Genomic DNA, 23,649 nt, shown 5'->3' on the forward strand with positions numbered 1-23,649 from the left:
AGTTCATTCCGTTATGCACACTCTTCTCACTGTTCAAAAGGAGAATATCTCACCCAAACAGAATGTGGCTTTCAGTAGCCCAACATTCCCTGCCCCAGCCAGTGTGGCTAAGCAGAAAAAGGGAAAAAAAACACCCAAAAAACGTAGCTTAAACTTCATTCTTGCCTTGCAGTTGCAGCATGTATTGCTCACACCCACTCCATGCATTCTGGCCCCATTTCAGCCTTCCACTCACTGGGCTCTTGTTGCATTGGCTTCCCTTGGAAATTCAGATCAGCTACCAGCAGTTTCCTCTGGTAACTCTTCCATCTCTACATCAGAAAGGACATTGGAGACAGGTGCACTGTTGAACTCCCCTCCTGAATCCTCTGAGCTGATTTTAAATTCCTGGCTTCTAAGGGCGTGCCCTGATTCACCCAACCTCCTTTGGCCACCAGATGTCAGATGTTTCAGAAATTCCCCAGTGTGTTTCTCTGTGCTTGTAAGGGGCAATTTTCCCCTCCCCCATCTGACTTCTCTTGAGTCAGTGAAAATTTTACTCCAGCGCTTTGACTCTGCGTAACTTCTCTCTTTTCTGTCTCTTCCCCCCAACCTTATTCCGATTGGAGATCAGGTTATTAGCAGGTTTCCTCAGACAAGGAATATGAGCTGTTTTATCTCCTAACATAGGAGATGGCTTGAGCACTGCCACAATATTCATTGTCGATATCTTTAAAAACCTGACTGGCTGGGTGTGTCCTTAGGAATAAGTTGAGACCCCCCTGTTCCAACCAAATAAATGACTTTAGAACAATTTGGGTGGGCCTACCTAGACCCCAGTTGGGTGGGCAGAAGATCCCATCTCTCCTTCTCTGACCCAGGTAAGACAGTCTAATCCAGGGGTCTCAAAGTCCCTCCTTGAGGGCCGCAATCCAGTCGGATTTTCAGGATTTCCCCAATGAATATGCATTGAAAGCAGTGCATGCACATAGATCTCATGCATATTCATTGGGGAAATCCTGAAAACCCGACTGGATCGCGGCCCTCAAGGAGGGACTTTGAGATCCCTGGTCTAATCTGGTCCGGTCTGGTTCCTCCCCCTGCTCTCCCCACTACCGCTACCAATCTTGCAAAAAGCTAATCTTTGCCGGCAGCAAGCAGTATTACTGATACACACTGCTGATGCCAGCCCCACAACCTTCCTTCTGACGCACTCCACCTCTTTGGAAAGAGGAAGTTGAGTCAGATGGAAGACTATGGAGTTGGCACGAGCAGCGTGTATCAGCCACACTGCTCACTGCCGGCAAAGATCAGCCCTTTTAAAAGGTATGTGGGAGGAGAGGATTTGGGAGTTCTTAGCTGGCGGGGCTTGGGGATCCCCATCAACTACCTCAGATATGCTGCTCCTAGGTGGGCCTGGGTCTACCCGTGGTTATGCCACTGCTTTAGAAATTGAATGCAGTAATGAGTGCATTGATTTGAGGGAAGGATTCTTAATTTAAGATTTTGTGTGTGTTTTTGTTTGTTTTGGCAAGGGTGGTCTGGCAATTCCAGTTTTGCAGGTTAGCTATAATATAGAGAACTGTTAAGTTTCTCAGAGGGAGGTTTGGGGCTAATCCTTGATTTCTAAACACCCTATACTGATGTTTTTTGGGACCTGCAGCACTGATTTCAGAAGAGATAATCAGTTTTGTGATATATATTCAAAATCAGGACAGACCAAACTATTCTTCTCTTGGACCTGGGTAACTTGACAGGTCTATTTATACAATGATATTGTAAACCCCCTAGTTACAGCGCTGCTCCGTCCCAATGCTAAAGCCAAAACAGCTTCTAGTCACAGCGGTCAAGGGTAAGTTGTTCTCCCCTGGGACGGAACACACTTCCACTAATGCACTCTACAGAAGCCTTAAAACCTATGTTAATGTCCTGGGTGCTGAATCTGTGGACACTGAACAAAAAGAACACAGTACAAATTTTACATAATTCAATAAGACAAATATTTATTGCACTGGATCTTCAGGACTCTAACATCAAATGTTATTGCAGGTAAAGTGTTTTCAGATAAAAGCAACGCTTGTTAAAAAGGCATAATTAAAATATGTTAGAAAGTTAAGTTACATCCATTAAAACCTCTATCAACACACTATTTAGAATATTCAGTACATAAATTCAAGATTAAAAATTAAAGTGATTTTCTTTTCTATTTCTAGGTATTACAGAAGTACTGCAATATCTTATGTTCTATTCTCCAACATTAATATCAGATAAGTATAGTTGCCATGTATTCACATGGAAAGATTAGGTTCTTACCTCGTTAATCTTCTTTCTAGTACAGTGTTCTTCAATCTTTTTACACCTATGGACCGGCAGAAATAAAATAATTATTTTGTGGACCAGCGGTTGAAGAACACTGGGCTAAAGCCAGACCCGCCCATCTCTGCCCCATAATAGTACTAATTGTAATAGTATTTTTTATATTAATTTTTTATATATACAACACATAATGGTTAACCACAAACTTAAACTACACAAAGCACACTGTATGCTTCTCAGCATACAATTCCGATGTCAGAGAAGAAGTTCCGGGCCAGCCAATCGCTGCCTGGCTGGCTCAGAACTTCCTGTCTGACGTCAGAATTGACGTCAGGGAGAAAGCTTCTGGGCCGGCTGTTGTACAATCGCTGCACTCGCCTCGCCTGGCTCTGTTGTTGCATCAGCGGTGGGGAAGCAGGGAGAGAGCCCAGGCTCCGTGATCGCCTGTCCGTTGTCCCCACGCATAGCTTCGAGACGCTCTCTCTAAAAACGGGACATTTCAGCGTCCTGAAGCTGTGCATGGGAACAATGGGACAGGGGATCTAAAAACGGGATGTATGGTCACATACATGACCAGCTATACTTCTACAGGGAAAAGGAGGCAATTTTAACAAAAGCTCTATCAGACTCACTGAATCAGACAATTTTGCCTAACTATGCTTCATTTTGTGGATGAACATTATATAACAATGCAATTAAAAATTAAATTAATGATTGTGATATATGATTTATCCACTATGTAAAAAATCAGCAGGTTAGAAAATAGGGCAGTGGAAAGCAAGCCTAGGATACTATTTAAGCAGTGAGGCCTCAAAGAGCAGGGTTTTTTTTCCATTATACACCTACTGTGTATGCTCCATGCTGTGCCTTACCTTCTGGCCTGCTCCCGCCTGGGTGTTTTATGCCACCCCTGGTGTTATATTCGAGCCATCTCCCCTCTTCTTTACTGCCGCAGTGCCCAAAGCCATGAGCAGCGGCTCCTTGCATGTCCCACGGCTCATCTGGAATTCTTCCCTCTGACGTTGCGACGTCAGAGAGAAGGCTTCTGGTTCAGGTGCAGGACGTACATAGGAGCTGCTGCCCGTGGCTTTGTGCACTGCGGCAGTAAGGAAGAGGGGAGCCGGCCCAAAGATAACACCACATCAATTGGATCGTGGACCGGCAGTTGAAGAACACTTTCTCAGGGCCGATGCATGTGCTGGCCCTGTGGACCGGCACCGGTCCACGGACCGGTGGTTGAAGAACACTGTTCTTGTAGATAGACACTCCATTCCTGAACGTATGGGTAGTCAATCCCTTCTCATGAGAATTCTTGTAGGGAGCTTCATTAGCATTCTTTTGCTCCACCTCCCATCCCTTCTGGGCTGTCCTCCAATTCCTCAGTTCATACCAAAATAGAAGGTCAGCACTGGAGAGGAAATAGAATAGGGAGGGGTATGGAGACATTCTCTGAGATATGTCTGTTCTGCTCATATCATTAAACACAAAACAGATAAGCAAACTTAACCATTTGCAATACATAACAAGGTGAAAAATAAACAAGTCCCCAACTTGAGCACAACATGCACTAACAGTGTGGGAGATTTTCTAGATACCCCTTAGCTTCTTCAACATAGCAGTCGTATTCTATCCTTGTCAAGGCTGGACAAAGGAAAAAAACAAGATGTCCAGATTTCCTGGTACCTCTGAGGCAGCAAGCAGGCAATTAACATCTGACAGGGCGGGCTTCAGGAATGGAGTGCCTGTCTACTAGAAAGAAGATTAACGAGGTAAGAACAAGAGACACTCCATTCCTTAACATATGGGACATATCAAAGTAGTCCCCCAAGTTTAGGGTGGGACAGATGAGCCTGCTGTCAGAACTGAAGATCCGAATACGGAGTCCTGTTTGGCTGCCACGTGCATCCTATAAGACTTTGTGAACATATGGAGAGAAGCCATATGATCATCCAGACTATAAGATCATCCAGACCTTTCACGAGTAAATCCAGGCCATAAGATCATCCAGACCTTTCATAATGGGTAATATCCCTTAAATGGTAATTTACTCAAAGTCACCATGGAGGAGGAATCTCCCACCCACTGTCTGATCAATAGCATCCTGTGGGCATAAATGGAACAAGTAGACATCTTGCTCACAACTCTGAAAAGATTATACAGAGCATCAGCTACATAATCCACTCCAGACTTTAGAAACTGCTGATCCCTCCTGGCAATTGCTTCCAGATCATGATATCATTTGGAGTGGCAAGCCCAGGTGACACAAGACACAGCTGCAGCTGCATTTCAAACCACGACCTCAAAGAGCTTCTTATGAACAAAGGCCAGCCTGCGGTCCTGGGCATCCTTTAATACCATGCTGCCTTCACTGAGAAGGGAGGTATGTTTGGTAACCTATACCAGTGTTTCTCAACTTCTTCAAGCCAAGTACCCCCTAAGCCTAGCAAATACCAACTGAGTACCCCCACCCAAACTCCGCCCAAGCTCTGCCCCTGACTCCACCCCCATAATAATAGTACTAATTGTAATGAAATTTCTTCCATCCATTTTTCATATACACACAATATAGGGCTCCTTTTACTAAGCTGCATTAGGGCATTAACGCACAAAATAGTACGTTAGAATGCTGCGCGCACTAGACGCTAACGCCAGCATTGAGCTGGCGTTAGTTCTAGCTGCATAGCACGGGGTTAGCACGCGCTAATCTGCAGCGTGTGCTAAAAACGCTAGCGCACCTTAGTAAAGCTTATTTTGTTACATCGGTTTTTAGAATCCTAGTCAAATCCCTTGTACTAAGCCTGCTTGACTACTGTAACATCGCCTATTTGGCAATTTCCCAAAAAAATATGCGATGCCTACAACTGTTGCAGAATGCGGCAGTCAGACTAATCTTTGGACTAAAAAAATTTGACCACGTGACACCCTACTACCGGCAGCTACATTGGCTGCCGATGAAGGCACGCGTAAAGTTCAAATTTGCCTGTTTCTGCTTTAAAGCATTACATGGACTTGCCCCCAAATACATTACTGACCTTTACTCCTTTTCAACCAACAGACACAAGAGAAGTTCACATTCCAACTTCGTTTCCCCCCCAGTGAGAGGTTGCAAACTGAAAAAACACCATGAATTCCTTCTCTCACACCAAGCAGCATCATGGGGTAAAGACCTAGAACAATTACTTTCGCCCTCTACTTATGAGGAATTTAGGAAACGTCTAAAAACACACCTGTTCCTAAAACATCTTGACAACTGATCCACTTATCTCTTTCCTCTCAATAGCGACCTACTGTCCTTTTGATCACTTTTCTCCTCAACAATGAATTTCCTGTCTAATTACTTCTCTTTCTTCTTCCCCTCTTGAAGTCAGTCAATTTGTACCTTTGCTTAATCTTTTGTAAACCGCATAGAACTTCACGGTATTGCGGTATATAAGCTGTTATTATTATTATTATTATTATTAAAAGAAGTCCATAATCTTATTAATACACTAGTCTTATATCCCATTACATTAACGGGAGCTAGAATATGTGTGTGTGTGTCTGTATTTCTTTCTTTCTCTCTCTCTCCTTAGCCTATTTCTGTATTTCTGTATTTATTTATTTCTGTCTTTCTTTTTACTCCCAAACCTGAAACATCTGTATCCTGCTACCTGTCACCTTTGGTTTTTTTTCTCTCTCTCTATGCATGCAGTTCTTGCCCATATTTCATTTGTGGGCTTGGCTTTTCCCTGTCCATCATTATACCCCCTTCCCTTCCAAAATCTTATTTTGCAGAGCCAATAGGCAGTCCTACCTTCCAGGGTCACTTCTTTTAACAATGTTCTGCCGGTTAACATTGATTGAAAGATGTTACAAATTGAATGGATTTAACAAAGTTGAAAGCTAGTCTAATGGGGGGGGGAAGGGGGTCGGAGCAAAGTTGAGAAACCTGAGAAGAGCTGGAGCACAAACCACTTCAAAGGGAAGTCACAGAGACCTGGAAGAAAAATCCACCTCTTCACTTCTTTTCCTTTCCTGCTCGGGGGGATAAGACATTCTCTCACTGGCTCTATAGGAGCTTGCGCACACACACATACACCCTTCTCCGCATGGCAAGGTGTTAGGTTCCTGCCGGGACAGACTTGGCAGAGGAGCTCCGCCACTTTCACCCAGATCGGCTGCGGGCCTCATCTGCCTGCGAGCGCTAGCGCGATTTCTTTCAAGCCGTGAGTGTGGGGCCGAAGTTAAATTTTCCGAGTCGCGAGTGTGGGGGCCGAACTTTAATTTTGAATGTGCCATGGCGGCTCCCCTCACTGGCCAACCCTAGCGGAAACAGGAAGTAGTGAGAGAGGGCGGGCCGCAGTGGACAGAAGATGGCAAAACAAGCGTTAGCGAGGTGCAGTGCTTTTCTCAATTTAAACGCAGGTGAGCCGGCGAGAAGGAGGAGGCTTTGGCGGTGGTGGTTTTGGCGGTGAGTGAGGGTGGGAGGGGGGAGTCGCCGGCTGTGCTGTGCTTTCACGATTTGTCTGGCCGCCGCATACGCACTCTGACCACGGACCTATGGATCACAGATCAGGGATCACAGATCACGCAGGTCTGAGTGCGCATGCACGGCTAGCTTTTTATTATATAGGATAATGGAAACCACAAAATTTAAAAAACACAAAGCACACTGTATACAGAGAAAATGTTATTTATCATTTATATTTGTGTGTTTATTTTTCAAAGAGGTCAACAACTATAGAAAAATAGACAAATATAGTGCAAAATATAGACAGCAGATATAAATTCTCAAAACTGACACATTTTGATCACTAAAGTGAAAATAAAATCATTTTTCCTACCTTTGTTGTCTGGTGATTTCATGAATCTCTGGTTCCGTCTGATTGTGCATCCAATATTTCTTTCTTTCTGACTCCTGCACACTTCATCTCCTCCAGACCTCTTTCCCTGCCCCAACCAATATCTCTCTCTGTCCCTTCATGAGTCCAAATTTTCTTCCTGTCTCCTCCACCCCATTGGCAACAAGTCTCCCTCTTTCTCTCTCATTGTCATCTGTCTTGAGAGATCCAGGCATTTCTCCCACTCCCTCTACTGCCACATTCAACATTTCTCCCTCTCTGATCCCCTAGATCATGTGCAGCATTTTTCACCACTACCCACCAGCCCCATGCCCATTTCTCCTTCTATCACCCCTCCAACATCATGCCACATCTCTCCCTCCATCACTATGTCCAACATTCCTCCCCCTTGCATCTCCTTCAATCTGTCCCTCTGGTCCCTCTCCACCACCATATTCAACATTTCTCCCTCTCATCCTTCTATTCCCCATGCATCTCTACCTCATGCCTCTCTCTCTCCATGCCCAATTTTCTTTACTTTCTTTTCCCATGTGCACCATCACTCACTAACACTCATGCCCAACAATTTTCTCTTTCTATTCCCTCCCACCTATGTCCCAAGTTAGTGCCCCCTTCCTCTCTCCATTATTAATCATGTGAGCTTCAAACATCATATTAATGAATTCAGGGGGAAACCCCTGTTCAGGACATCCAGAAGGCCCCTGTGGATGCTCACAAACTCCTTTTTGGGGTTTTGCAGCAGTGCCACAACTGCTCTTTGCTGGGGACACACTTGCGCTGCTCCCTGGCTCAAACCTGGACTTTTATCCCTTGGCCTTGCACCATCTAAGACCCCTTGAGTGATTAGGGGATGCTAAACCAGTGGCTCCTATCCCCCCTCAAGTGCCACATGGCGCTTGGAACATGGACAATCCTCAGATGGCCATCCATCGCAAATCTGGCATAAATCCAAGGTGAGGAGGCCATCACACCTGTTTTTAAATATAATTTAGGTGCTGTGAGGCAGATAGAGGCTTTTATTTTCAAATCAGGAAATCTAAGATGGCCACCATTGCAGCAAATTTAGAGCCAAAAATGACCTGGGGAAGTTACTGGGGTCCAAAAACTAGCGATTTGGGGATTTTAGACTGACTGTAACCCCAGAACCCAAGAAAATCCAATTTTAAACCATAGAAACATAGAACATGACGGCAGAAAAGGGCCACGGCCCATCTAGTCTGCCCACACTAATGGCCCACCCCCTAACTACCTCCATGAAGAGATCCCACATGCCAATCCCATCTTTTCTTAAAATTTGGCACGCTGCTTGCCTCAATTACCTGTTGTGGAAGGTTATTCCAGCGATCAACCACCCTTTCGGTGAAGAAATATTTTCTGGTGTCGCCATGAAATTTCCCACCCCTGATTTTCAACGGATGCCCCCCCCCCCTTTCCTGATTTTGTTATACAGGCTCAACAGCCTGTTATTCATTGTGCCATGCTGTGTGCTGGGAGCTGCATTGTACTGAAGCTGCAGACAGCTTACAGGAGAATTTCGACTGCCTGTCAGGCCCAACAAACCAGCTGGAGACTTGAACCCCCACTGGATCATGCACACACAAATGGGGGGGAGGGGGAGGAAAGCAGTTGGCCCCGATTCTGGAAAAAACGCTACGAGCCACTCAGCCTGCACTGAAGCCCACTGTGGATGAACCTGGGGCGAGCCTTGCTCCCAAGGGATCAATCCCTGAGTCTCAGAACATTTAGTGCAGGCTGTCCAAGTGGGTGCACTGCAAAGCACTCTGCCCCTTGCAAGCAGACTCTCAACCTCAGAGTCTGCGCTCTCCCGTAGCCAGAGATGCCCCAAGATTGGGATTCTCTGCAGCACCGAAAAGCCTTGAAACCAGTCTGCAAAAAAAAATGAATGTAACTGAAAATAAGCATATGCAGAAAAGACCAGTCCCTACCATCTCACTCACAGAGAGACAACTGAGGAATTGGAGGACAGCCCAGAAAGATGGGAAATGGAGCAAATGAATGCTATCCAAATTTTGGACACCATTTACTGAATCCAGCCCTTAAGTGAATAATATGTTGATAAGGTTCAGCCTGCTGACTTAGACTTTAAAACTTTTCTAATTTGTTTGTGCAATTTTAGATGTGTGCATCCTTAAAGTTGTGTAATGAAATCAGGTAGCATGACAGCTGTGGTAGTGGTGGTTGTATGTACTGCCCTAGGTTACACCCTTGGGTGGGGAGGGAGGAAGTGGAAGGAGCAGGAGGGAGGCAATAATGTTAGGAGAAAATCTTGAAAAATCTTCCACTGTAACTATGTCAAATTTAACCTGTAAAGTGTACATTGTGTATTGGGTATTAGATCCCTAGTGGGTGTCAAGTTAGGATAAAGACTTGTATTGAAAAAATCTTGCACTGTAAGGACGATTACAGGAAGGTGCTGGAAGAGATAAATGCAATTCATAATTTTATTACATAATCTAAAAGTACATGTAATTTTACATTTGTTATCAAGTAGTTTTGAAAATGACATTGTCCAGATGGTGGTCTTCATTTGTGATACACATTTGTAGTCAATTTGTGAAGTTTTACAATTACATCACTGTGTTAGATCATTTGCGGTGGATTTGCTGCAATTTCTTGGCATCCAAACGCTCTGAAGTCTTCTTGGTGGTTTTCTTTTCAACACTGAACATGTGACTCTGAAATTTCAACCACACAGGAGAAACATCTCCACAGAATGAAGATCCACACTAACACAATGAAGATGACCAAAAGATGTTGCGATACTTTATTGTTCAAACTCAAATGACTCGGCATGAACGTGTTTTGGCCCTATGGCTGCATCAGGACTCTATAAATAAAAACACAAATCTAAATTAAAAAACATAAATCTAACATATAAACACATAAACAACAGGTACATAAATGTAATACATAAAAGGCAAAACCCTAATTAGAGATATCATGTATACTAGAATATAAACTGAGATTTTGGGGCCAAATAAATGGTCCAAAAATGCGGGTCTCGGTTTATATTCAGAGGGGTGGTCCGGCAGTCATGTGGAACTGCAATAAGGTCCCACAATGACTGCAGTCTTGGGAACAGGAAGTTGTGTCAGAGGGAAGTGTTCAGGGCTGGCGTGAGCAACTGATATGAGTTAATACATTTCAACATTGATTTTACCTATTTCAAAATGTAATTCTGCTCTTTGTTCATTTTTCTGGCTCAGACCGATGCGTTCTCCTATGACACAAAGATAGAGGTCTTTATTTGAGTAGCACTGTAATAAAATACTTTCTCCATCCTTATGCATGATGAAAAGATGTTGGTCATATTTATCTTCATGATCTTCATGATCTTTGTGCTTTATTCTCTATAAAAAATAATATACAAATTATATAATTAGTAAGGTTTATTTTTGTCTTAATATGCTATAGAAAACATTTCAACCAGCAAGTTACAGATAAGCATTTGTAAACATAAAGGGGCTCATAATAATAATTTTTAAAAAAGTCTAAAAAGTGGCCTAAATGGCTACTTGGACGATCAAAAAGCCTGATCGTCCAAGTACCCATAATCAAAGCTGGTTTTAGACGTACCTAAAACCAGCTTAGGCCTTTCCCCTGTCTCTAAACGCACAGAGAGAAAAGAGGTGTTTTTAGAGGAGGGGAAAGGGCGGGTGATGGGCGGGAGGTGGGCCGACCTACACCTAGGCGTACAACACATATAATCAAAATATTTGACAGGTTAACTAGACAGCACTTATACGTTTTGACTTAGACCAAGTCAAAACAGGTATAAGTGCCGAAAAAGGGGCCACTGAGCTGATGGCGGCTGGCACGATCAGCTCAGCGGCCCGGCAACCTACCCACCCGCCACTGCAACCATCGGGGCAGGAGAGATGGGTCATCTCCCCTGCCGCAATAGCGATACCACCAAGTGCCGCCAAACACGGCACTTGGGATCACTAAAGTGGCAGGAGAGATGACCTATCTCTCCTGCAGCGATCCACCCCTCCAATCGGGCCAGGAGAAACCCAAGCCTCCTGGCCCCGCCGAGTACGATCGGGGCAAGAGGGAGCACAAGCCCTCTTGCCCCGCTGTACCCCGACTCGATGGGGCAAGAGGGAGGCCAAGCTCTCTTGCCCCGCGACCCTCAACCCCCGCCCCCCGGGCCGAATCCGTTGGGGCCAGGAGGGAGCCCAAGCCCTCCTGGCCCGGCGATCTCCCCCCTCACCTTCCACCACACGATCCGGCCAGGAGGGAGCCCAAACCTTTCTGGCCCGGCGATCTCCTCCCTCCCCCCACCACATGATCTGGCCAGGAGGGAGCCCAAGCCCTCCTGGCCTGCGACCCCCTCTAACCCCCACCCCCCACTAAAATACGGGCAGGAGGGATCCCAGGCCCTCCTGCCCTCGACGCAACCCCCCCCCATGACCGCCCCTGAACTCCTGACAGGCTCCCCCGCCAACCCGTGATTCCCCGCCGACCCCACGACCCCCCCCCCCACCCCCACCCCCACCCCCTTCCCGATACCTCAAAAAATGTTGGCCAGATGGACAGGTGCCAAGCCCGCCCGTTCGGCAGGCCAGCCAGCATAGGAATGGGGCCGGATTGGCCCAGGCGGCTCAAACCCCACCCACAGGTGGGGCCTGAGGCGCCTGGGCCAACCAGAATAGACTGGTTTACAGCTGTTGTTTCTTACTTGCACAGACTAAGTTTTTGTTTGCGGTTCTATTTGATACCTTATCAACCTGGGACCCCTTATGAAGGCGTGTTAACCGAAACACGGACCGTGTCTGGTCCTTTGGTTTGGTTTAAGGTGGTAATACTAACCGCATTCATAATTTTGTTATAATAAATTTAGCCTGTATCCTTGTACATTTGTCTGCAGTTTTTCTTTGTTTTGGTTTGTGTTTTACTTACTGCAGACTATGTTGGTTTTTCCTTTTGTTGTTTGCTGGGTGAGCTAATGAGCCATAGAGAGGAGGAGCCAGGCTATTAAGGCACTCTAACCACTACATATATGAGCAGTTGTTCACATGCTCAGCTTAGAGGGAACATAGGTGGAAGGTGTGGTAACTATGATAGAATTTTTAGAATTTTAAATTATAAAAAGCAATACTGGATCTTTAGACTGAATTCTATCATCCCATTCTGTTTAAATGCTGAACTAGAATGGATGTCATTAATTTAAAAGAAAACTCTGTGATTGACTGAGGGGAGTCAGGTAATTTTGAAGGGTGGATAGATGCTGCTGCCATCTTTAACCATCAAACCCAGACGCCCAATATTGTGCAATAAATATTTTTTTGATCCTCTGTAGGCGGGAAACGTTGCATCGGCAACAAAAAGGGGGATTTCTTGATACAGCCAAAGGTGAAACATAGTCCTATGTCGGAAGTTTAAACCCCTAAAAAAAGCCACGTTGTTTTATACATCAGATGAGTATTTAAACTTTATAACTTTAAAGTATTTATAATAAGACTGCACTATTAAGCACTTTAAAAAATCTTAGAAATCTAAACAAGACCAATGACGACTTTGGTGTTTGTAATCTGTGTGTGCTGTTACTTTGTTAACACACAGCAACACCACTGAGGTCTAAGAACCACTGAAAATGTTATATTCAAGGGTATGTTGAATGATAAGTGCGTGAGTATATAGACCTTGAAGAAGTTGAAGATAAGTTGGTGCCTTTATCTTATATGTACTTTAGATAGCCGTCATCTTTAAGGCAGAGAATGTTGAAGGTTGAAGATATTTTAAAGGGGTTGCTAATATAAATGTCTTTAATATCTATTTTAATCATTATTTTTGGGTACCGTCTTTGGGGAAGTCTTGGGTGAAAAATGGTTCATGTTAGGCATAGAATCCCTGGACCGACTTGGTTTCCTGAAAGCTTACAATTAAGCTAAGTTTGCTTTCTTTACTTCCTTTAGTAAAAAGAGAATGCAAAACAGTATATAACAAATATAATTTCATAATACAATATTAGGGCTCCTTTTACGAAGCCACATTGTAAGAGCGTGCGCTAAACCGCCAGATGCGCTAGCCACTACCGCCTCCTCTTGAGCAGGCGGTAGTTTTTCGGCTAGCGCATGATTAAAAGTTGTGCATTAAAGCTGCTACTGCGGCTTTGTAAAAGGAGCCCTTAGTATTTTGAATGAAGATAGACATCTGAAACTGATTTTTTAGACCTGTGATGATAAGGTGCAGCTCAGGTAACAATGAACAGTTGAGTTACTAGGCCGCTGAGGTCTATAATTAATTGAGAGAACATCTGGTATAATTTTGTTCTACCATCCTGGATTGTTATAAAACATTCTGCCTGATATTCAGTGGTACATAGCTGGCTAGGAACGGCTCCCGGCTGGCTAAGACAGCTAACCATCGATACTCCGTGGCTAGTCTGCTAAACAGGATAGTGTGAGATAGCTGTCTCCTGCTAGTCCATTTAGCAGACTAGCCAGTGACCAGCTATGCCATGCAACATAGCCAGTCACTGCCAATATTCATTGGCTCACCAGCTAAGGCACGCAACCAGATAGACCCACCTAAAAAGCTGGACTTTCTCTGACCACTAGGCCTCAACTAGCCAACTGATGAATATTGGCTTGGCTGGCTCAGTCTGTGATTGTGAACATTACCCCAGAAATTCAATGCCAGTGGCTGGATATGGCCCCAACATTGAATATTTGGGATCGCAGCAGACCACAGTCTCAATATTGGCCCCACTGACATTACTACATGCTATTAATGCAAAAAAAAAGGGAAAATTGGCCATCTTATTGCAATAAAAGGGCCTTAGCACACGGGAAACACTCACATAAAGGTGTGCTAAGTCCACTTTATTCAGAATCTTAGAAAAAAGAGCCCTAATATAGTCATCCATTTATTTTTATAGATATATTTTCTGTAATACAGCAAACAATTCAGACACTACACCATAGGGCTAACAAAAGCAAATTGCTTTAGAGGCCCTCATGTACAATAAACCTCGCTTGTAATCCTGTATACCCACTTTCTGTTCACAGGTTAAAATTGAAGTTGGTACATTACCTTAAGGAAGACGTTCTCATTATAACACATCTGCATTCTATCTAGTCCAGATTTGAGAACGAAAGCCACTGCCATTTTATTGTCATTTATTTTGAAGTAATACATCGTTGATCTACCTAAAACACAACATGGAGACCTTGTGTTAGAACATGGAAATTAATGAGTCTTAATTAAAATTATCTTAATCATAACACTATCATGTAACAAAATTTTATTTTATTTTATTTTTTTTTGTTCTTGAGTAATAAATATTCTTTCTTAATTGCCTATGCCACAAAAGTATAGAAAATGACTATCATTTCTCTTCTAACTTTGCTTTTGTAACAGGACATTGATATTTTGAAATTTACTTTTATTTTGCAGAACATTCCAGATTAATTCTACGCTAAGTAACTTAGGGGCCCTTTTACTAAGACACAAACATCTATCTGGCAGATGCATTTTGCTATGTAAGCGGCCAATTTATCAAAACAAGAAGGAAAAAATACTCCATAGAAACATCTGTTAAGATGTGTGATGCCTACAAGACATATTTCGGCATGCCTGTTGGGGATCAAGACAAACCTTGGACACCTCACTTCATATGCGAGAACTGCCCCAAAACTCTGGAAGGTAAGACAATTCTGTTTCTCACTAGGATGGCAGAATTTTCTGCTATAAAAATTCTTAGAATGTTTAATTTTAAAAAATATTTACATTTTGGAGACAAACATGTTTTTTTTCTGTTACATAGGTCTTTTTGGACCCCTGTTAGGTTACACAAGTTAGACAGTTCTAAATCTAATAGATGCTGGGCTGGCATTGTCATCTGGACATAAGGACACTGAATCATCTGTTGTTCTATTGTCCTTTGATACTTAACTTTTGGAGGTCAATATGGGGTACGATTAACAACATATTGGAATCATCAATTCCACTGACGCATGAGGTGGTCATATGTGTAATGTTATTACATGTTAACCCCCTCTATGGATCGTTATAAATGCCGTCTTTTTCTTGTCATGACCGGGATAGCCATGCAGATGGTAACCCGAAATTGGAAGAACCACGACCGCCTAAATTTTCCTTTCTGGTGGGCAAATTTGTGCTCCACCTATAGATATGAAAAAATGAATGCCGATAGTTTGGGGTGCAGTAATTTATTTAAGCTGGTTTGGGGGCCATTGACATCATATATTACTTCACTATAGTAGGTGTTTGATTATGAGTCAGTTTTTGTTTATTTTCATACACATCCAAGAAAGGGTGGAGGGGGGGGCTATTTCTGTTCTAATTTGACTTTTGAGTATGTCCACCTGGGGTGGGAGGAGGGTGGGAGGATATTTTTTATCTGAATAGGGTAAGGTTATTGGGATAGTCTATGTTTCTGTGTTTTATTGAATAATCATTGGATGGGGGTAGAAAATGGTTGGTTATGCATTTTTGTAAGTTGAATGTGCTTTTATTAACTTATTATATGATATATATTTGTGTATTAGCACTTTTAAAGTTCAGAAAATCAATAAAGAATTAAAAAAATTTACATTTAAAAATTTTTTATGTTATTTGAAAATATTATACATGAAATATGTTACAAGAATTTCATACACATTAGTCATAGGTTAAATAAATGTATTATTTTCATTACCACAATTTAATTTTGTTTTTCTACAGGATAGCACAGAGGGGTAAAGAGAGCCATGACGTTTATTATCTCAAGAATTTGGTGGTAACCCACTGACCACTCAAGCAACTGCTATTTCTGCACAGTGGACCCTTTCAAACATCAAACTGGCAAGCATGCATCTGCAATCACATATCTGGATATTCCTTCATCCATCACCTAGGTACCACATTACCTTGAGCACCTCATACCCACTCCCCCAGAGAAAGCAGCTGCCTTCAGAAGAAAGCAGCAAGTCAGAAAGTGAAACGTTGCAGATCTAATTTACAATATAAGCGGTGCAGCTGATGTGAGAAACCCATACTAACGACATGATCAGAGATCTTGGTCTCACAAAGTCCAAAGCCAAACTTCTGACATTAAGGCTTAAGCAGTAGAACTTGGATGAAAATGTGCAAGTCACAGATCAGAGGAAGCATCACCAAGCTCCTGAGATATGGGTTAACTTTGTTTTGAAGATAAGTAGTGAGATTTTATATGTGATTCGATGATTAATTGGGAGCCAGTGTGATTTTATAAGCAGGGGGTGACATGATCAAATTTTTTTGTATTATATATTAGTTTAACTGCTATGTTTTGAATGATTTGAAGTCTTCTTATCTCTTTTTGAGAAATACCCTGATACAGAGAATTACAGTAGTCAATTTGGGATATTACTTTTTTATTTTTTTTATTCAATTTTCTTTTCTCGTCATTAATTTTCCATTCAAAACAATGCATTAAAATATACATACAATTGACTTCAGATAGCACTTACAATCAATCAAAGAAATACTACAAAACATCCCCCCCCCCTAATTCAAGAACAAAAACAAAGTGGATACATACAGTAAAAATCTTAAACAGCACTTTCATTTGATCAATGAATACAAGAAAATATAATACCCACCTTCCCTGGATGTGTAAATCAAAAAGGAAATAAGGGGATAATCCAGTTAATCAGTGTTAACAAAATTTGTCAATGGACTCCATGTTAATTTAAATAGCTTATTATTACACGTAATTTCTGAATTCATTTTCTCATATTTGTAACATAAACATAAAGAACCCCATCAAAAGAAGAATTTTTTTTTTAAGTTCAAAAAGTTTTATTTATTTTGAAGTATAAAGTAAACAACAAGTAATGGTCATGTCGCAATAGAGCATTCAAAACAAAACAATAGTAATGAATGAACACAAAGCAGCATAAAAGATTATGTAACAACATGTTATAAACAAGCTGTAAACTACTGATGGAGAATAATAATAATAACACTGTCAGTACACTTAGGGCTCCTTTTACAAAGCCGCGCTAGCCGGGTTAACGCATGCAACTTTTCATCACGCACTAACCCCCGCGCTGGCCAAAAACTATCACCTGCTCAAGAGGAGGCGGTAGCGGCTATCGCATCTGGCGGTTTAGCGCACGCTATTATGCGCATTAAACTGCTAGTGCGCCTTTGTAATGCGCAGTGCCTCAGATCTTATTGCAAGAAATAATTTTCTTCTTTCTTGTGTTTGACGAGTTAAATCAGGAAACATCCAAACTTTTTTACCATAGAACAATACTTGTGAATTCCGATAATACAATTTAAGTATAGCATTAACATCTTGCTCAAATACTAGGGAAACCAGTAAAGTAGCTCTTTCAGTTGTTTCTGATATACTTGTTTCATGCAAGTCTGTAATATTTAAATTTTCCTGACCGTTTGAATTAACTTGTCCCATATCTGGATTTACTTTTTTAAATTTACTATGTTACTATGTTACTATGTTACTATGTCTCTGTACGCAAGGCCACTGGACCAGTAAGGATCGTCAATGTCACATTAATCTGTTGGAACTCAGAGCGATTTTCAAGGCTCTCAACACTTTTCATATTAGAGGCAGATCTAGATATTGTTGCTATCACAGAGACATGGTTCAGTGAATCACATGGATGGGATGCAAACATACCGGGATATAATCTTTTTAGGAAGGACAGAGATGGTCATAAAGGTGGAGGAGTAGCTCTCTATGTAAAGATCAATATCCAAGCGACCGAAATGCAAGGGACCTGGGGAGAGGAAGAAGCGATATGGATTGCTCTGAAAAGAGAAGATGGAACTTCTATCTACGTGGGTGTAGTCTACAGACCTCCGACTCAATCGCAGCAAATTGATAAGGATCTGATTGTGGATATCCAAAAGTTTGGAAGGAAAGAGGAGGTTCTGCTGTTGGGAGATTTCAACCTGCCGGATGCGGACTGGAATGTTCCGTCTGCGGAATCGGAAAGAAGTAGGGAGATTGTGGATGCCTTTCAAGAGGCTCTGCTCAGACAAATGGTGACGGAACCCACAAGGGAAAAAACGATATTGGATCTGGTCCTCACAAATGGAGAGAGTATCTCTAATGTTCGAGTGGGTGCTCACCTGGGTAGTAGCGATCATCAAACGGTTTGGTTTGATATAACGGCTAAAGTGGAGAGCGGCCGCACGATACTTAAAGTCCTAGATTTCAAATGTACGGACTTTAATGCAATGGGAAAGTACCTGAAGAAAGAGCTGTTAGGATGGGAGGACATAAGAGAAGTGGAAAGACAGTGGTCTAAGCTGAAAGGAGCGATAAAAATGGCTACGGATCTTTATGTGAAGAAAATCAATAAAAACAAGAGAAAAAGGAAGCCGATATGGTTCTCCAACCTAGTGGCTGAGAAAATAAAGGCGAAAGAGTTTGGCGTTCATGAAATATAAAAAAACCCAAGAAGAGGAGAGCAGAAAGGACTACAGGGTGAAACTGAAAGAAGCCAAGAGAGAGATACGTTTGGCGAAGGCACAGGCGGAAGAACAAATGGCTAAAAATGTAAAACAGGGAGATAAAAATTTTTTCAGATATATTAGTGAAAGGAGGAAGATAAAAAATGGAATTGCTAGGCTGAAAGATGCTGGGAACAAATATGTGGAGAGTGATGAGGAGAAAGCAAATGTGCTAAACAAATACTTCTGTTCTGTGTTCACAGAAGAAAATCCTGGAGAAGGACCGAGATTGTCTGGCAAAGTTACACGAGAAAATGGAGTAGATTCTGCGCCGTTCACAGAGGAGGGTGTTTATGAGCAACTTGAAAAACTGAAGGTGGACAAAGCGATGGGACCAGACGGGATCCATCCCAGGATACTAAGGGAGCTCAGAGAGGTTCTGGCGAGTCCTATTAAAGACTTGTTCAACAAATCTCTGGAGACGGGAGTGATTCCTGGGGAATGGAGGAGAGCGGATGTGGTCCCTATTCATAAAAGTGGTCACAGGGATGAAGCAGGAAACTACAGGCCGGTGAGCCTCACTTCTGTTGTTGGAAAAATAATGGAAGGGTTGCTGAAAGAAAGGATAGTGTATTTCCTTGAATCTAATGGGTTACAGGATCCGAGGCAACATGGCTTTACAAAAGGTAAATCGTGCCAAACGAACCTGATTGAATTTTTTGATTGGGTGACCAGAGAGCTGGATCGAGGACATATGCTAGATGTAATTTACTTGGATTTCAGCAAAGCCTTTGATACAGTTCCTCATAAGAGGCTGTTGAACAAACTTGAAGGGCTGAAGTTAGGACCCAAAGTGGTGAACTGGGTCAGAAACTGGCTGACGGACAGACGCCAGAGGGTGGTGGTTAATGGAAGTCGCTCGAAGGAAGGAAAGGTGACTAGTGGAGTCCCTCAGGGTTCGGTGCTGGGGCCAATCCTGTTCAATATGTATGTAAGTGACATTGCTGTAGGGTTAGAAGGAAAAGTGTGCCTTTTTGCAGATGATACCAAGATTTGTAACAGAGTAGACACCGAAGAGGGAGTGGAAAATATGAAAAAGGATCTGCAAAAGTTAGAGGAATGGTCTAATGCCTGGCAACTAAAATTCAATGCAAAGAAATGCAGAGTAATGCATTTGGGGATTAATAATAGGAAGGAACCGTATATGCTGGGAGGAGAGAAGCTGATATGCACGGACGGGGAGAGGGACCTTGGGGTGATAGTGTCTGAAGATCTAAAGGCGAAAAAACAGTGTGACAAGGCAGTGGCTGCTGCCAGAAGGATTCTGGGCTGTATAAAGAGAGGCGTAGTCAGTAGAAGGAAGAAGGTGTTGATGCCCCTGTACAGGTCATTGGTGAGGCCCCACTTGGAGTATTGTGTTCAGTTTTGGAGACCGTATCTGGCGAAAAACGTAAAAAGACTTGAGGCGGTCCAGAGGAGGGCGACGAAAATGATAGGAGGCTTGCGCCAGAAGACGTATGAGGAGAGACTGGAAGCCCTGAATATGTATACCCTAGAGGAAAGGAGAGACAGGGGAGATATGATTCAGACGTTCAAATACTTAAAGGGTATTAACGTAGAACAAAATCTTTTCCAGAGAAAGGAAAATGGTAAAACCAGAGGACATAATTTGAGGTTGAGGGGTGGTAGATTCAGGGGCAATGTTAGGAAATTCTACTTTACGGAGAGGGTGGTGGATGCCTGGAATGCGCTCCCGAGAGAGGTGGTGGAGAGTAAAACTGTGACTGAGTTCAAAGAAGCGTGGGATGAACACAGAAGATTTAGAATCAGAAAATAATATTAAAGATTGAACTAGGCCAGTTACTGGGCAGACTTGTACGGTCTGTGTCTGTGCATGGCCGTTTGGAGGAGGATGGGCAGGGGAGGGCTTCAATGGCTGGGAGGGTGTAGATGGGCTGGAGTAAGTCTTAACAGAGATTTCGGCAGTTGGAACCCAAGCACAGTACCGGGTAAAGCTTTGGATTCTTGCCCAGAAATAGCTAAGAAGAAAAAAAAAATAATAATAATAATTTAAATTGAATCAGGTTGGGCAGACTGGATGGACCATTCGGGTCTTTATCTGCCGTCATCTACTATGTTTTAAATGGCACATAATAAATTTTATTTAATGGGGGAAAAGCTTCCAAGGAAAATTTCAAAACTTCACTCAAGTATTTTTTAAATAAATCCAGAGAAGACATTAGTGGTGATTTAGGAAAATTTAACAAACGGATATTCAGTCTGCGATTGAAATTTTCCAGTTGTTCTATCTTTCTATTCAAAGAAACTTTGTCTTTCACCATTTCAGATGTTAAGTCTTGGAGAGTATCAACCTTTACTTTAACTTGCTTTAAATCAGAGGCAAAGTCTTCTTTTATACTTTCCACTTTTTTCTCTAAAGAGACAACAGTACTTACAAGCTGAGAGGTATCTTGAGAAGATTTGGTGATGTTACTGTTTAGGTGCTGGAGAATTTCCTATATATTCTCCAGAGTTATCACTGGCAGTTTTGTTAGCTGGGCGCAAACTCCAACTCCCAGCTCTGCCTGCTCTCCCATGTTTCTCGCTGCAAGTGCCCCTCGAAACGGGATTTCCTTCAACGGGACTTCCCCATTACTGCTGCGTTGAAAGCAGGGCACGGTGGAGTGACGACTCCCGGAGGTGAAAGGGATGTTTCAAAGTCTAGCTCCTCGGCTTCTCCTCCAGCCGAGAAGGCAGCAGACACACCTCCGGACCCTTTTTGGGACCTCGAAGTTGTGGCAAACTTCGGAATAGAGCGCTGGGCAGGGGAAGACGTTCTAACCATTGAGGGCATGAAATGAACGCTTCCTTTTCATTTGGTGTGCGGCATAGCGGACAGGTAGGAGTTAGTTTGCAAAACTCTGCCTCGTTTGATCGGAGACGCTGTCAATTGTTCACCGCCATCTTAGATCCGCCCTCCGGTGTATTTATCTGTGTTATCTGAACTTTCTTGTTACAATTGTTGATGGTACTTTTAGACTCTTTTTTCTCCTTTGCATTCTGTACCAAGACTGAATGAGAAATAAATTTGATTTCATTCTTTTAATACTTACCTGTGTTGTTCCATCCTGACCATTACACACAGGGTAAGCTCTCTACAACAGGGACTTCCTCCCTCTCAGGTTGCTGGGCCTAGCCCTGACCTCACAAAACCATGTTAAACATACTTAAAATAACCCATCCTGATGCTTACCAGGCAAACAAGATGAATTCTTCCTTCTATTATAATAAACTAATCTGAATGGTTAATGGAACTTGTATACCACCTTTTTGTGGTTACACATTGAAAGTGATTTACATATATGCAGGTACTTATTTTGTACCAAGGGTAATGGAGGATTAAGTAACTTGCCCAGGGTCACAAGGAGCACTGGGATTTGATTCTACAATCTCAGGGTGCTGAGGCAGCATCTCTACTACCAGGCCACTCCTCACACATGCCTTTATGTAGTTATACAACCACACTCAAAGCAGTTTACATATAGGTACTAAAAGCATTTTCCCTATCTGTCAAGGTGGGCTCACTATAATCTATCTAATGTACGAGTGATGTTCAATAATAATTTATCTGCCTAAGCATGAAAGAAAGTAGCAAGCGTGTTAAAACAAGTCTGTGCATATTGTGACATGTCTCAAGGTTACTCAAGCACAGTTGCAGCTCAGTGCGAGTCTAACATTCCAAGAGACAGGATGTCAGGAGAGTCCCCACGCGAAAAGTAAGATACTGCTAGATTTGGAGCATTGTTCAGTGATAAAATTTATCACAAAAGAAGAGAAAAAGTCATAGGAGATCCATGAACGCATGACTGCAGTTTATGGTGAGTCTGCCCCCATCATCCTACAAAGTAAAATTTTGAAGCAAGCAGTTTAAGTGAAGTAGAGAGTTCACTGAAGATGACTCTCACACTGGCCTGAGGAAGTAACTTCCACAGAAATGTACAAGAAAGTCGAAATTTATTTTGTCAGGCAGATGAATTAAGGTTTCCCGAATAGCTGAAGAAATGGGCATCTCAGCAGGTATAGTTTGGAAAATAATTGATGAAAAGTCGGGCATGTCCAAGAATGCCGATGCCATGTCAAAAAGCCACAAGGCTCCAGTGCTCTCAGAAGAACTTGGAGATGCTCTGCAAAGACCAAGTTAATTTTATTTCATTGTTTGATGATTGGAGATGAGACTTGGGTCTATCACAGAGATCCTGAGTTCACAATTGAGTCAATGCTGTAGAAGCACAAGTCAACCCCCACCCCAAAAAAGTTCAAGACAGAAAATTCTGCAGGCTAAGTCATAGCAACTATCTTCTGGGAGGATTTTTCCTTCTGGAGTTCATGCCACACAAGACAATCATAACCAGGGAGAGTTACGCCAACACAATGATTACTTTGCATGAATCGATCAAGAAGAAAAGACAAGGAAAACTCACAGTAAGCATGCTGTTTTTTCATGACAATGCACCAGTGCACAAGTCATGACAATCACAGGCTGCCATCCAAGAATATGGGTTTCAGCTGCTGAACCATCCACCCTACAGTCCTGACCTGGCTCCCTCAGATTATTTCCTTTGCTGAGTTTGAAGAAATCTCTCCATGGACAGTGGTTTTCAAGTGATGAAGACGTCAAGGAAGCTATGACGTCCTGGTTTGAAGATTAAACAGAAGAATTCTTTTCAAAGGGGTTAAAAGTCATTGCAGGAAAAGTGGATGAAGTGAATGGAACTATTTTATTGAAAAATAAAACAAACATGTTTTGAAAATTCTTTTCCTTGGCATGATTCATGAAACATGGGATCCAAGATGGCCGCGAGCTGGTGAGAGCGAGTAAGACGCCACCAGAGACTCGAACGAATAATATTTTCCTTGTGCCTTACCGATGCTGAAGAGGAGAGGGAAAGGTGCCTCTGGTGCCTCGAGGCGCCCCGAGACTCCTCTCCAGATGACTATGGAGGATTTTTTACGGCGTCTTAATCAAGAGGCCGCATCGGGGAGTCGCCCGCTGGAACCGCCGGGAAGGAGTGAGGCT

General features: G+C 42.7%; 1 protein-coding gene across 1 annotated transcript in view; it reads right to left on the reverse strand.

Annotated features, from left to right (window-relative positions):
* Positions 1-9,568: 9,568 nt before the first annotated feature.
* The window catches only part of LOC117351078, a 53,686-nt gene continuing 39,605 nt past the window's right edge, over positions 9,569-23,649 (reverse strand). The window contains exons 6-8 of the mRNA XM_033925798.1: positions 14,196-14,311; positions 10,318-10,507; positions 9,569-9,984 (exon numbers count right to left, since the gene is read on the reverse strand). Coding sequence (XP_033781689.1) covers positions 9,977-9,984; positions 10,318-10,507; positions 14,196-14,311 — 314 coding nt within the window. The 3' untranslated portion in view covers positions 9,569-9,976. The remainder of the gene's footprint in view (positions 9,985-10,317; positions 10,508-14,195; positions 14,312-23,649) is intronic.

The sequence above is a fragment of the Geotrypetes seraphini genome, chromosome 1, assembly GCF_902459505.1.
Source record: "Geotrypetes seraphini chromosome 1, aGeoSer1.1, whole genome shotgun sequence".
In the NCBI taxonomy this organism is placed as follows: domain Eukaryota; kingdom Metazoa; phylum Chordata; class Amphibia; order Gymnophiona; family Dermophiidae; genus Geotrypetes; species Geotrypetes seraphini.